Consider the following 13,839-nt stretch of genomic DNA (forward strand, 5'->3'; position numbering starts at 1 on the left):
GATTTATTTTGAGATATTTTAATTGGTTTCCCCTCCAAATGCAAATACAAATTCCTGAATCTTGACCCCTCTGGAACATCAGTTTGATGTGGTGTTACGTATCCAGGCTGTAGCTGCTTGGGTAGCTCTCCCATAGAGGTTCTCTGCCTCTATGCCTTTTCTCATACCATTTCTTCTCCAGGAATTTCCTTTCTGGGAATGTCCAGATCCTACCCATTTTTCATGGTTCAGCTTGATGCCTCCAAGACTTCCCTGACTTTTCCTTTACATTGGAAGGAGTTTCTCTCTCTCCTGAGTCTGAAGGCACTCTGCACATTTCCTAGGGCATCATAGCCTTTCATGATCATGTTTATGCCCCTTGCCTAATTTCCCCCAAGGTGCTCAGCCTCTTAAAGGCAGGAGATGTATCAGAGTCAGCCTTTTCTTTCTATGACAAATTGCCTTGCATAGAGTAAATACTGCTTATGCATTTTAAATGAAGGTAATGTGTGGCTTTCTTACTTCTATTATACAGAAATATGTTAGTATAAATTATATACACTGCTGTTCGTGACATAAAAGGCAAAATTGAACTCGTTTCCAGATTAGAATTTTTGTGAAATGAGATAGTTAATAACAAAAGTGATTCCAGTGTAATTTCTATTCATAATTTTGTAAAGCAGAGTTGACTTTTTTTTTTCTTTTTTTTTTTTGGCGGGGGTGCACAGGAAGTAAAATCTCTTCTGGAAGAACTCAGTTTTCAGAAAGGAGAACTGAATGTCCAGATTAGTGAAAAAAAAACTCAACTCGCACTCATAAAGCAGGAAATTGAGAAAGAGGAAGAAAATCTTCAGGTAGTTTTAGGACAAATGTCTAAACATAAAACTGGTAAGTTTAAAGGAAAGGAATCATATAAAGTCAGAGTTTGGAAATATCTCTATTCCAGATCACAGAAAAAATACAAATGGTGGAATAAACTTCTTTTAAAGTTCAACTTTGTTATAGATGAGCAAAGAAAAGCAGTATTATAAAAGTATTTTATAATAAATATTTTAGTATTTTCTGCCATTCAAAGTGATAAAGTTTATTTAAGAGCATAATAGTCATAATAATTGCTGACCAGGGTGTGGAGAAGGAAGAACACTTAACAGGCTATTTGATAGAAAAATAAATTGGACCAATCCCCCAGTGTTTCAAGTCTGAAAATTCACACCTATTGAACCATTTAGCCCATTTCTAGTTACTGAGAGAAAGGAAGCATTCATATACATTTTAGCAATATTTTATTTATTTAGTAAGTAAGTCTTTATTTCTTTGTTTCACAAATTAAGCTGGCTAAGTTGGTTACTTGCAGCAAAATTTCTAATAGAATTTGGAAACTTGGCCAATTTAAAAGCCACATTTTAAACATTTAATGGCATGCAAAAGATGCTGATGGGAAGACTGAAAAAATAGATACAAAACTGAATATAGAGCATAGTCCCAATTTATTTTGAAAGTCTGTGCATGTGTGTGCGCACACGCACGTCTGCAGCACGCTCCTGGAAGGAAGTACATCAAAATGCTATTGCTGTAGTGATCATCTTTGGATGGTGGGATAATAATGGGTTTTCATTTTTTTCTTGAAATTTTCTATAGTGAGCAAATATTTGTATAATCAGAAAGAGTTAATTCTTGAAAATCTGTATTTTAAAAGATAAAAAATTGTTATCTGAATCTCAGATTTTAACATTTTTCCTATTTATTTTGCTTAAAATCCATTTAGATGGAGTAATTGCTCTTAAAACTAGATCTTTGTTAATGTTTTTATTCAAATGTTTTTAACAAATTAAAATTTAACAAGTTAATGTTTAGCAATATTTTAAAGGATTTTTTTTTTTCATTAAAATACAATTAGCTCCATGGTGCCTGGGTGGCTCAGTTGGTTAAGCCTCTGGCTTTGGCTCATGTCATAGTCTCAGGGTCTTGGGATCGAGCCCTGCTTCGGACTCCCTGCTCAGTGGGGAGTCTGCTTCTCCCTCTGCTCCTACCCCTGTTTGTGTGCATGCTTCTCTCGCTCTCTCAGACAAATAAAATATTTTTAAAAATACAATTAGCTCCATTAATTCAGCACAATAGATATGTTTTGATGACCTATTGTTTCTTGTATCAACAGCATTATTTTCTGTTTCATTCTGTAAATGTTTTCAACTACATTTAATAGCATGGATCGTGCTCTGTTTCTCTTAGAACTAAAGAATATTCTGGACATGTTGCAACTTGAAAACAATGAGCTGCAAGGTTTGAAGCTACAGCATGATCAAAAGGTGTCTGAATTAGAGAAGACTCAGGTTGAAGTGCTGGAGGTAATAAATGAAGCCGTTCTACCCTTAGCCAACTGCAGTCTTTCTCTTTGGGCACGTGTGAGTCCCCTTCTATCTGATTTAGGAGAGACTGGAGTTAGAGAGCCTGCAGCAGACGGCCCTGCGACAGAGAGGGGAGATAGAGTGGCAGAAGCAGCTCCTCGAGAGGGACAAACGGGAAGTAGAGCAGATGACTGCTGAGACCCGAGCGTTACAGTCGTCTATTGAGTCTTTGTGCAAAGAAAAGAAAGATCTCGAAGGAAAACAGGACAGCTGGGAAAAGAAGTTGGCACAGACCAAACGGTGAGAGCAAAAACCAATAAGCTTACAAGATCCCTTCCTGAAGACTAAAGCATAATAATATACACAGTGGAAAAGGAGTGGAAAATAAAGAAAAGAAAACTACTCCACGGACTCAGTATCACAGAACAGCTCATCAGTAGCATTTCTGGGTGCATTTCCTTTAGGCTTTTCTTTTTCCAAAGCACTTTTTAAAATAACCTGTTGTGGATTTTTTTAGGTAAAATAACAAATGCTAGAAGATAGAGCTAAGTGGAGAGATACCTGTTTGTGGGTAGAAAGGCAATATTGTTAAGATTCAGTTCTCCTTAAATTGATCTGTAGATTCCAAACAATCCCAATCAAAATCCCAACAGGCTTTCCAAATAGAAATTGGCAATCAGGTTCTGAAATTCATGTGGAAATGCAAAAGATGGACATAGAATAGAATCTAAAACTTTTTATATGACACCAAAACAACCCTGAAAAAGAACAAAAGTTTAGGGCTAACACTACCTGATTTCAAAACTCAGTATACAGCTATGGTAATCAAAACACTGTGGTACTGGTATAAAGATAGAAAAATCAATCAGTGGAACAGAATAGAAAGTCCAAGAGTAAATGCACAAATGTGTGGACAACTGATTTTGACAAAGATGCAAAGGCATCTTTTTCAGTAGAGAAAAGACGGTCATTTCAAAAAATATTGCTGAAATGATTGCATATCCAAAACCCCAAAAGTTAACTTCAGCCCACACCCACACTATTAATAAAAATTACCTCAAAATGGACCATAAACAAAAAGGTAAAACCTAAATATTAAAACTTCTAGGAGAAAACATAGGAAAAAAACCTTTGTGACCTTGGGTTAGGCAGAATTTCCTAGATATGATACCCAAAGCATGGTCCATAAAAGAATAAATTGGTAAAATTGAACTTCATCAAAATTCAAAACTTCTCCTCAAGAGACACTGTTAAGATAATGAAAAGACATGTCATGACTGGGAGAAGAATCTTTGCAACCATGTATTTTCAGTAAAGGGCTTGTGCCCAGAGCAGATATATACAAAGAACTCTCATGACTCAATAATGAAAAAATAACGAACAACCCAGTTTTTCAAATGGGCAAAAGATTTGAGCAGACATTTCACTTAAGAAGATGAATGAATGGCAAATAAATACATAAAAAGGTGCTCCTCATCATTAACCATTAGGAAAATGCAAATTAAAACCACAATGAGGTAACACTACATACCTATTAAAAGGGCTAAAATTAAAGTCTGACGATACCAAATGTCGGCATGGAACTTTCATACACAATTGGTGGGAGTATAAAATGTTAGACTGCTTTGGAGAATAATTTGGCAGTTATTTAAAAACTCTCACACACATTGACCAGAAGAGCTAGCCATTCCACTCCGAGATATTTATTCATGAGAAGTGAAAGCATATGTTCATACAAAGAATGATGTTCTTTAATGTTCATAGCAGTTTTATTTGAAACAGCCAAAACGTGGAAACATCCGTGTGAATGGATAGACAAATGATAGTATATCCATACCATGGAACACTATTCATCAGTAAGAAGGGAATGCAGTATTGATACACACAACCACATGGATGAATCTCAGAGCAACTATGCTCAGTGAGAGAAGCCAGACAGAAACGAGCCCATACTATAGGACTCTGGTCATGTAAAAGAAAGCGGGCTCGTGCATGTCTGTTTTTTGGACAAATCCTATTACACAGTTGTGTTTCCTGCTTTCTCATTTATCAGAAGCTAGCCATCTATTTTAATTGCCAAATTGGGGGAATTCTGAGTGCTATCCATGTTTTTATCCCTGATTTTTATAAAACTTCACTTTATTGAGTCACTTTTCAAAAAATCTCCTGTTTGGAAAGCTGAAAATAAGATGTCTTTTGAAAATGAGTTGAAGAGCCTTAAGTTTTGTTGAGGTTTATAATCATTCATAGTCCATAACCGTCCGGTGAAAGCAGAACACTGTTCCTCGGCTGTGTCTTGTGCATGCTTGGACGTTTCATGTTCGATAGTCTGACTTAACTCTGCTTGCGCGGTAGGGTTTTAGCAGCGGCAGAAGAGAATAGCAAAATGGAGCAAGCAAACTTGGAAAAGTTGGAATCGGATGTCAGAAAGCTGCAGCAGGAGCTAGATGGACTCAACAGAGAGAAGCTCTCACTGCAGGAAGACCTGAGAGCAGCTCAGCAGCAGCTGCAAGGTACGAGGCTGCCCCTTGGGGGGATGCGCCTTCCTTCGGGTAGGTTCTTCTTTCCTTTTCTTTCTACTGAATATACAACCTTTCCTCTTCCTTAAATTTGGAGTTAAATTATACAAAGATGAGAAGTCAGGTTTTGTGACCTAAAAATGTTTCCTTATTAAAACTATATTACTACTTTGGTAAACTATACAGAAAAGATAGGGAGACACACCTGTGTACTTAAGAGAGCTGCAGGTCAGTCATGCCAGATCCCTGGGGAGGGAATTCCCAGCACGCCCTCGCTCATCTGGGAGGACACAGAGCTGTCCGTGTTGAGGCGTACACATTCAGTCCAGCATGGTCAGCCCTCTGCTATGAATGTGCCTGTCCAGTTGTCTGCTGCTTAGAGCAGACATTTACCTTCTGCATCCCCCAGCCATCGGGGGAGGATGAGGGCTGTTCTTCCGGGAGGGTTTCCTGGTGGCTCTCTTCCATCAGCATCAGCATATCTGGAATCAGAGGAGTTTCCATAGCCTCTTCTCTTTTCACATCTTGCTGCAGCAGAGTCTTGGAAAACAAAATCAGAACGCAGCTATTCCTCAGAAGGAATCTCTTACCAAAGATCATCTCCATGGGGACTGACCCTGGCTGTCCAACACTTGTCCATTCGGAATGTAAACCATCTTTGCCCCTTGGTCTTGCCTCCCGGGTTCTTCTTTTAATTGTTTGCATTTCTTATTATAGAAATAATTCATGCTAATGGGCATGGGATTTATTTTAGAAGTGACAGAAATGTTCTAAAATTAGATTGTGGTGATGTTTGCATGACTGCGAATATACTTAAAGCCAGTGAATTGCATATTTTAAAATGGGTAAAATGCTTGGTATGTGAATTATATCTCAGTAATGCTGTTTAAAAAAAATTAGTTCATGTTCCTTAAAGAACAATTTAAAGAAAAGCGAAAAGATGAAATAAAAATTACTATTGACCTCACCCCTCAGAGGTAATTCCTATTAACAGTGTGGTGAATATTCTTCCAGACTTTTCCTTGGAATGTGTGTGTGTGTGTGTGTGTGTGTGTGTGTGTGTGTGTGTGTGTGTGTGTGTTAGTTTTAAAACAAAAAACAAAGATGCAGATAACACCTTCAGTACCAAAACTTTGTAAGCATCCATGATTAGAAATTACTAAATAATTCTAGCTAACAAGGTACTCGTACTTGTCGAGCACTTACTGTGTCTCAGACACGATGCAACTATTTTATATGCATTTCTTCATTTAATCCTTGTAACATTTTTATGGTAGAAACTGTTTCACCCATTTACAGATGAGGAAGCTTAAGCTTAGTTTCCTTGTGACTTAACTCAAGTGAGAAGTAACTTCCTCAAGGTCATACAGCTACTAAGTGACAAAGCGAGCACACATATAAAATCTGTTTCCAAATTGTCTCCCTTTAATTTAAGGTTGTACCAAATTTACTTTTCTCCCAGCAATGTAGAAGGTATTCGTTTTTAAACCATGCACATCGTCAACACTAGGTATTATCTATACTTTTTTTTTTTTTATTGTGAGGTTTTGAACAATGTAAATCTAAAAACCTGAGGTCCAAGCCCAGACATAGGTTGTGCGTGTTAACTCACTCTTTTGACCTTTTAATAAATAAATGCATAGCCATACATTTAACAGAAATAAGTTTATATTCACTTCCACTCTACTTCTTTGGGGGGCTGATGGGAATTTGGAAAATGCATACAAGTGTATTTATGTTATGTAAATGTTATTTCTGTAGAAAAACGAGAAGCAATAAAGTCACTACAGAAGGAACTAGCTGATGTCCAAGACCATTTGAACCTAGCGAGACAGGTAAGTTTAACAAATGTAATCTTCTGGTAGTAACCTGAAGGCATGCAGACAATTGGTTAAAATAAAAAACAAATCAAGTAGGTTGGTTCCTTTTCATACCAGCAGGTCCCATAGGGCCATTTATAAGACATAAATATATATACACAAAACTTTTGGTGCAGAGCAGTGATTTTCTCATTTATGTTAGCCCTAGAACTCTTGATTCAAAGTTTTACTCGAAGATAATAAGTAAGGTGGTGGCTAGACCAGAGCCTAAACCCTCAGCCAGCCCCTCTGGGGGCTTCAGGCACCGGATGGACCGTCTCTTATCCATGGCACAGACAAGGCCCCCACAGGCTGGGCTCAGATTTGGTCACTCATTGAGCGGCAGAGTAACTGCCAATTTCAGAGCAACCGGGCCTCCATCTTGTCAGATGTTCAGTAAAGCTGATTCTGGACCCTTAGACTTCGGATAGTCTTCTTAAAGACAATTGAGTGTTGTCCAGTGAGAAGAGTGCTGTAATTTGAGTTTCAAAGAACCTCAAGCAAGTTCTGGGCCTCAGTTTCCACTATGTAAACTAGGGCTTAGATTAGACATCTGAATTCTTCCAAAAGGTCTTTAGGAATATGTGTTCCTAAGATGTATAAAACTTAAAATATTCCATCTTTAAAAAATTCTTACACGGGCTCTAATGAATATTTTCTGTGTTGTTAGAGTAACTTTTTCGAAAAGGTTTAATTTGGATTCCTTGTAGAAAGAAGAATTTATTATTTTCTGAGTTTTTCAACCTACATAAATATTTCAAATAGAAACAAAACCATGACTTTAGGTCCATTTTCAGTGAGAACTAGGCCTTACTCACAGCTCTCCTTAATCTTCTTAGCAGTCTTGTTTATTCCCACCTCAGTGACGGAGCAACTAAAGTTTAGAAGAACTGGGTCTCTTAGGTTGTGACATCTTCTGTCATCTTGTTAGACACTAAAAAGAGGAAGGCTGGGCGCCTGGGTGGCTCAGTTGGTTAAGCGACTGCCTTCAGCTCAGGTCATGATCCTGGAGTCCCGGGATCGAGTCCCGCATCGGGCTTCCTGCTCAGCGGGGAGTCTGCTTCTCCCTCTGACCCTCTTCCCTCTCATGCTTTCTATCTCTCATTCTCTCTCTCTCTCAAATAAATAAAATCTTTAAAAAAAAAAAAAAAGAGGAAGGCTGATGATTAAATTGCTTTCCGGATGCCTTCAGTAAGTTTGTTGAGATAATAAAGGATGCAGGACTTGCACGTTTATTTTGTCAGACTTGCTGGATCTCAGGAAGGGCACTCACCAGCCCCAGAGCAGATGGCTTTGTTAGTAGTTTCCATGTGTTCTTTCACATAAAGGACGTGCTTCACACCACCAAGCATAAGGACGTGCTGCTTAGTGAACAGACCAGGCTCGAGAAGGACATCAGTGAATGGATGAAGAGGCTTGAAGACTGCCAGAAAGAAGGGGAGACAAAGCAGCAACACCTTCAAGCGCTTCAGAATGAGATTGAAGGAAACAAGACTAAGCTAGCCCAACAAGAAATGGTACTACACATTTATGATTTTACAGAAAAGGAAACACTTGTCACTCGGGTGAGCTTTTCCCAGCCAGAAGCTGCTCGGAAGGGTCCCCCATAACCGCCCTGTGTAACCGGGAGGATTTTACAGCAACGCTTTGACTCTGTCGGTGTTGATGTTTGCGGACCATTAAGACCACAGAACGTGGGTCCTGTAAAGAATCTCGCTGGTCCCGTGCCGCTGGCTGCGCGAATCCCCTCCTCACATGCTGGCCATGTAGCTTTCCAGGCCCAGCACGCTGACCTCTGTGAAGGGAACCCACTGTCTCGCACCGTGGGCTGTTTCCTACTTTCTCTGGAACCGGAACCCGGCTAGTGTCCACAAAGGTTCCCTCATGTGGGACACACTGTATCTGTTATTTGATGACTGTAGTTTTTCTCTCTTAAGATGTTTCAGAGACTGCAGAAAGAGCGAGAACGTGAAGAAAAGACGTTAGAAGCCAGGAAAGTGGCTCTGATGGAGCAGCAGCAGCAGCTCGAAGGGGAGATAGGCGAGCAGAAAGGCAGGCTGGACCAGGTGCTCGCCAAGCTGTTGGCGGCGCAGGAGCGCGTCAGGACCTTGCAGGAAGAGGAGAGGTGGAGTGACACCCTGGAGAAAACGCTCTCCCAGACCAGTACGTGCTGCTGAACATGGCGCTGCTGGGGGGGGGCGGCGGGGGGCGCTGGCTGTCTTGCCAGGTGTCTCCAGAGCCCGGCCACCACCCAGAAGGGGGTCGGGAGGCATGCGGCAGGGAGGGGATGCCCCGCTGGAACCTGCTAGCCCCGGGAGAGGTGACAACAGGCTCAGAGACACAGGGCATTTGTCTGTACAGAGAAGGGATTTGGTCCTGAGACTGTGAGGTCTTTTTACTTAACCATATTGCCTTCTTCGAGAATGCTGCCTCAGGAAGAGAGACATTAAGGCAAAGAAATTCCAGAAGGCACTCTAAAGGCCTTCTATGAAGTACACTATTTTGAGCTTTGGAAACAATCCATTTCATCTCACCCAGTCAAAAAACAATATTAACAATTCTACTTGTGTCCAAATTTGACATAATGAATGGTGCCAAAAGACAGGTATTTGCTTTTGGGTTTGTTCACTCTCTCTTGAGCCATTATCAATGACATTGACATGGAAATCCAGGATAAATGATTGTTCCCACATCAATAAATGATTTCTTTTTTTCCTTTCTTAGGCTTCAGGGTTTAATAATGCTCAGAAAATGTTGTTCTCCCTCAGGTGAACTTGGTGAAACAGTTATTACTCCTTCCGCACCCCCCCCAACTTTTGATACATCCAGACCAGCCATTTCATTGTGAAAATGAAACTTACCAGATGTGCTGAGTTTGACCACACCAGACATGTGAAAGTGAAATCTGGACAGGGTGTTATTCCTGAGAGTGTGGTTAGAAAAATCTATTTTAACTGTCACTGTTCTTTATAAATATTATTTTATTGAGTACTAGCTGTGTACTATGAGTTTGCATACAAGATTCCCATTGAACACCAGGAAGTAGGCACCTCCTGTATAAAATAAGGCTCATGCCTGCTCCAGGTCCCGTGTTCTTTTCACCGCGCTGCCTCACGTGAAGGAAAAGTATGGATGCACCTCCCTTTATTAAAATCCAGGTTTATAAAAAGCATTTCAGCCATCTGTTCCATGTCTCCTGCACCTCAGGATTGCTGTTTATTCTCACTGGTCTCTGACACTCAAAGGGAAGACAATAGCTGTCTGTCACTTTGGAATCCGGCCCTCTAGGACCCAGTTTTGTCAGGAGGCACCTTCATTAGGGCCTTTTTCTGGGCCTCTGATGTGGGTTGGGGGGGGGTGGGGACTTGGAAGACCCAGTGATGCCTAAGTGAATGGCATGTCGTTAAGCAACCTGCCCACAGCCGGCCCAGGGCCTCTGGCTAAACTACTAAAAATGCTCATTTCAGAACGACAGCTTTCAGAACGGGAACAGCAGTTATTGGAAAAGTCAGGTGAGCTGCAGGCTCTCCAGAAAGAGACAGACTCTATGAGGGCAGACTTTAGCCTCTTACGGAACCAGTTCTTGACAGAAAGAAAGAAAGCTGAGAAGCAAGTTGCCAGCCTGAAGGAAACACTAAAGATCCAGCGGAGCCAGCTGGAGAAGAACCTTCTGGTGAGTACCTGTTGCCCTGGCAGCTCATGAGGAAATAACGCATTTACATTTTTAAACTAAAACGTTGCTTCAGTGTGGAGAAAACAAGTTACCTGGCAGCCCAGTCCCTAACTCAGCTGTTGTTTTTGGTGTATTGATGATGTACAGTGTGATCTTGAAGCTGATGGTGGGTTTTGCCTGAGTCTGGGCTGTAGCCCTAGAGGAGCCCGGCTGGCTGGAGAGATGGTCACGTGCACAGACGGTGTCAGCACGAAGCAGAGAGCACTCTCAGCAAGGAGCCTCTGTTCACACCTCCACTGGCAGGGGCTGCAGCGGTTTGGGGGGAAGATGCCTTAACGTGTTTGCCCAGCTGTAGTCACTGCTCAGATTTTTCTCATCCTGCCCTTTTTAGTCAAATTAGCTTTAATTAATCATTATCCTAAAACCAAGGAGCTCAGTCTACCATGCTTTTATCCCTAAAATACAATTGGGATAAAAATTTGGGGAGGGGATACTCTAAGTCCACAACAGTCTATGGTGGGTGGAGGCAGATAGGCAGTGGTAGAGACTGTCACAGGAATGGATTTTTCTAACACCCTCTGGGGGAATTATGTAGCCCTGTTGTGTGAATGGGTGTGTGTTTCCCAGAGGGTGATACACGTACCACTAGTGATTGGCAGCATGTGATTGTAAGGATAGCATGGAGGTGTCTAGGTTTTCATCCTCCCAGTAACTCTGATGATGCATATTGTTGTTCCTGTTGTGGACCAGTAATGGAGGCTCAAGAAAGGAAAGTAACATATTATCAAAGGTAATGTTGCAGAGCTAGGATTCAGACTTTGGGCTAACAGACTCTGACCACATATGTACTCCAGCTCCACCACAGCCACTAAAGAAGGACGGTAGTGTTATCCCCATGTTACAGCTAGAGCCCCAGTGGGAAATGGAGTTACAGAGCTAGTGAGTGTGTAAGCCAGCAGGGCACAGCCCCATGTGCCAGAGCCCAGTCACGTCCCTCCTCCTGCGCTAGGAGCAAAGGCAGGAGAACAGCTGCATGCAGAAGGAGATGGCAACGATCGAACAGGTGGCCCAGGACAACCATGAGCGGGCCAGGCGCCTAATGAAGGAGCTCAACCAGATGCAGCATGAGTACACGGAGCTCAAGAAACAGGTGCGTGCCCAGGAGCCCCCAATGGCCGCCCGGGGCAGAGAAGGCTCGAAAGGCATGCTCACTGCCTGCTGGGCTCAGACAGATTTTGTTTCTTAAATAGCTCTTTTCATAGGAGTATTTCTTTGTGGAAACTGTGAAAGCTGATTATAAGAATGTCCTTTAAATCAAATCTGTTTTTCTAGTCTTAAAATTTAGAAATGCACCTCTAGGGCGCCTGGGTGGCTCAGTTGGTTAAGCGACTGCCTTCGGCTCAGGTCATGATCCTGGAGTCCCGGAATCGAGTCCTGCATTGGGCTCCCTGCTCAGCAGGGAGTCTGCTTCTCCCTCTGACCCTCCCCCCTCTCATGCTCTCTATCTCATTCTCTCTCTCAAATAAATAAATAAAATCTTAAAAAAAAAATAGAAATGCACCTCTACAAGAAAAAAGCATTTGTTTAAAATGTACTTTTAAAATCCCCTTAAGTTCAGCAAGCATCTTATGTTTTTAAAAGAAAAATGGCAGTTCTTCATGAAATTTTATCATGTCCCAAAGAACTGTGTTGAAATGTTAGATTTTATGCCAGAAACAAGTCTAGAAGACCCAAATCCCTAGGAAGGAAGAAATGACCCCAGGAGAAAGCTCTGATACCCTGTAATGTAACCAGGCTGAGAGCAGTTGACACTTAGACTGGGAGAGTCTAATCCTACATGGAAAGCTCCATAAGTACATGACACATTAAACAGTTCAGTTCCAAGTAGGTGCCAAAACTTACCCACTGGTATTTGACTCTCACTCTTCAGATGACAAACCAAAAAGATCTGGAGAGAAGACAGATGGAAATCAGTGACGCGATGCGAACACTTAAATCTGAGGTGAAAGATGAAATCAGAACCAGCCTGAAGAATCTCAACCAGTTTCTTCCAGAACTACCAGCAGATCTGGAGGCTATTTTGGAAAGGAATGAAAACGTAGAAGGAGGGTTGGAAAGCTTGAAAGAGAACTTCCCATTCACCATGAGTGAGAGACCATCACCTTTTGAAGAAAAACTGAACTTTTCCCAGACTCACATAATGGTAAGGGTGTATCCTGCTGCTCTCTGGACTTGGTTAGAAGATAATTTGTTCCCACCTCCCCCGAGATAAGCTGGAAAAACAGACGTGGGACTGGGGGAGGGCATGAGGGGGGAAAGGCTAACAACGTTTGGGGACTCTGATGTTTCCCTCTCCCTCTGAAAAAGGATGAACACTGGCGTGGAGAAGCACTCCGAGAGAGACTGCGTCACCGTGAAGATCGACTCAAGGTTGCCCTTTAAAACAGTATAGTATGAGATGCTTGGCGTGTTGAGGACGGGGGGAGATTGCTTACCTCCACGTACTGCTGTCATTCCCTCTGTTACGGCATGAGCAGCTTTCTAGATTATGTGGCAGAAGCTCAGAGAAGTTGGCATCACACAGTAAGTGGCAGGGGTTAGCATTCAAACCATGAATTCTGGAGTTAGGCCCAGTGTTCTGGGTAATGCTGCTTTGCCTCAGCTAAAACTGACAGAACCTAAGGACTTGGGACAGAAAATAGAGATACAGTGATAAACAAAAGGGGACTCATAGGCCAGTGGTTGGGAGAAAGACTGGGAATACTGGAAAAGTAGGCTTAGGTGTCAGACAGGAAGTTGTTTGGCTCAGAACACGTGGAGTCTCGAGGCCTGTGAGACATCCAGGGCCCGTTTCTCCATAGGCAGCTTTCAAAGAGCCTAGGATTTAGCGATCAGCATTGACCTGAAGATTTGGGGGTTAAGAGTAGGTGGGGGAGTTGGAAAATGAGAGGGCAGAATGTGTTTGGAGAAAGCCTCCATATCCAGCATGAGCTGAGAGGGAGCCATGTGCCGTGTTGAGGGAGTGGAGGTCCTTGAAGGCCAGTAGCCTCCAGCCACATGTGGCTACTTAAATGTAAATGAATTATAATTACATCAGGTTAACAATTCAGTTCTTCAGTTGCCACAGTTTTAGTGACTGAGTAGCCACCTGTGACTAGTGGCTGCTATATTGGACAGCACAGATACAGAATATTCCCATCATCACAGAAAAGTTCTGTTGGACAGAACTGCTGTAGACTTGGAGAGAATCCTTTCAAAGAAACAGCAAGGGGACAAGCTGGAAAGTAGCATGGGGTTGAGGAATGAATATATTGTGAGAGGCACCGAAGATAGCAAGTATAAACCAGTCTTCTGCTAAGTCTGGGCAGAGAAGGGAGAGACAGGGTCGTAATTTAATGGGGAGGCCAGGGATGCAGAAATCCAAAGCATTGTTAAGTGGAGAGGAGGCTGAGCAGAAGGCCCAG

General features: G+C 42.0%; 1 protein-coding gene across 7 annotated transcripts in view; it reads left to right on the forward strand.

Moving 5' to 3' along the window:
• Positions 1-13,839, forward strand: part of CNTRL (centriolin) — an 83,962-nt gene that overhangs the window by 67,740 nt on the left and 2,383 nt on the right. For 4 of the 7 annotated variants that reach the window (XM_088019224.1, XM_088019226.1, XM_088019225.1 and 1 more), the window contains 11 exons: positions 708-867; positions 2,209-2,324; positions 2,407-2,624; positions 4,680-4,837; positions 6,605-6,678; positions 8,031-8,219; positions 8,640-8,865; positions 10,170-10,375; positions 11,385-11,525; positions 12,306-12,578; positions 12,743-12,805. In XM_088019224.1, coding sequence (XP_087875350.1) covers positions 708-867; positions 2,209-2,324; positions 2,407-2,624; positions 4,680-4,837; positions 6,605-6,678; positions 8,031-8,219; positions 8,640-8,865; positions 10,170-10,375; positions 11,385-11,525; positions 12,306-12,578; positions 12,743-12,805 — 1,824 coding nt within the window. Of the gene's footprint in view, positions 1-707; positions 868-2,208; positions 2,325-2,406; positions 2,625-4,679; positions 4,838-6,604; positions 6,679-8,030; positions 8,220-8,639; positions 8,866-10,169; positions 10,376-10,522; positions 11,526-12,305; positions 12,579-12,742; positions 12,806-13,839 lie in introns of those variants that run through there. The other 3 variants (XM_088019228.1, XM_088019229.1, XM_088019230.1) reach the window with 2 other exon arrangements.

This window comes from Eumetopias jubatus, unplaced genomic scaffold, assembly GCF_037043125.1.
Source record: "Eumetopias jubatus isolate StellerSeaLion01/CBP00866 unplaced genomic scaffold, mEumJub1_p1.0 scaffold_15, whole genome shotgun sequence".
Lineage (NCBI taxonomy): Eukaryota > Metazoa > Chordata > Mammalia > Carnivora > Otariidae > Eumetopias > Eumetopias jubatus.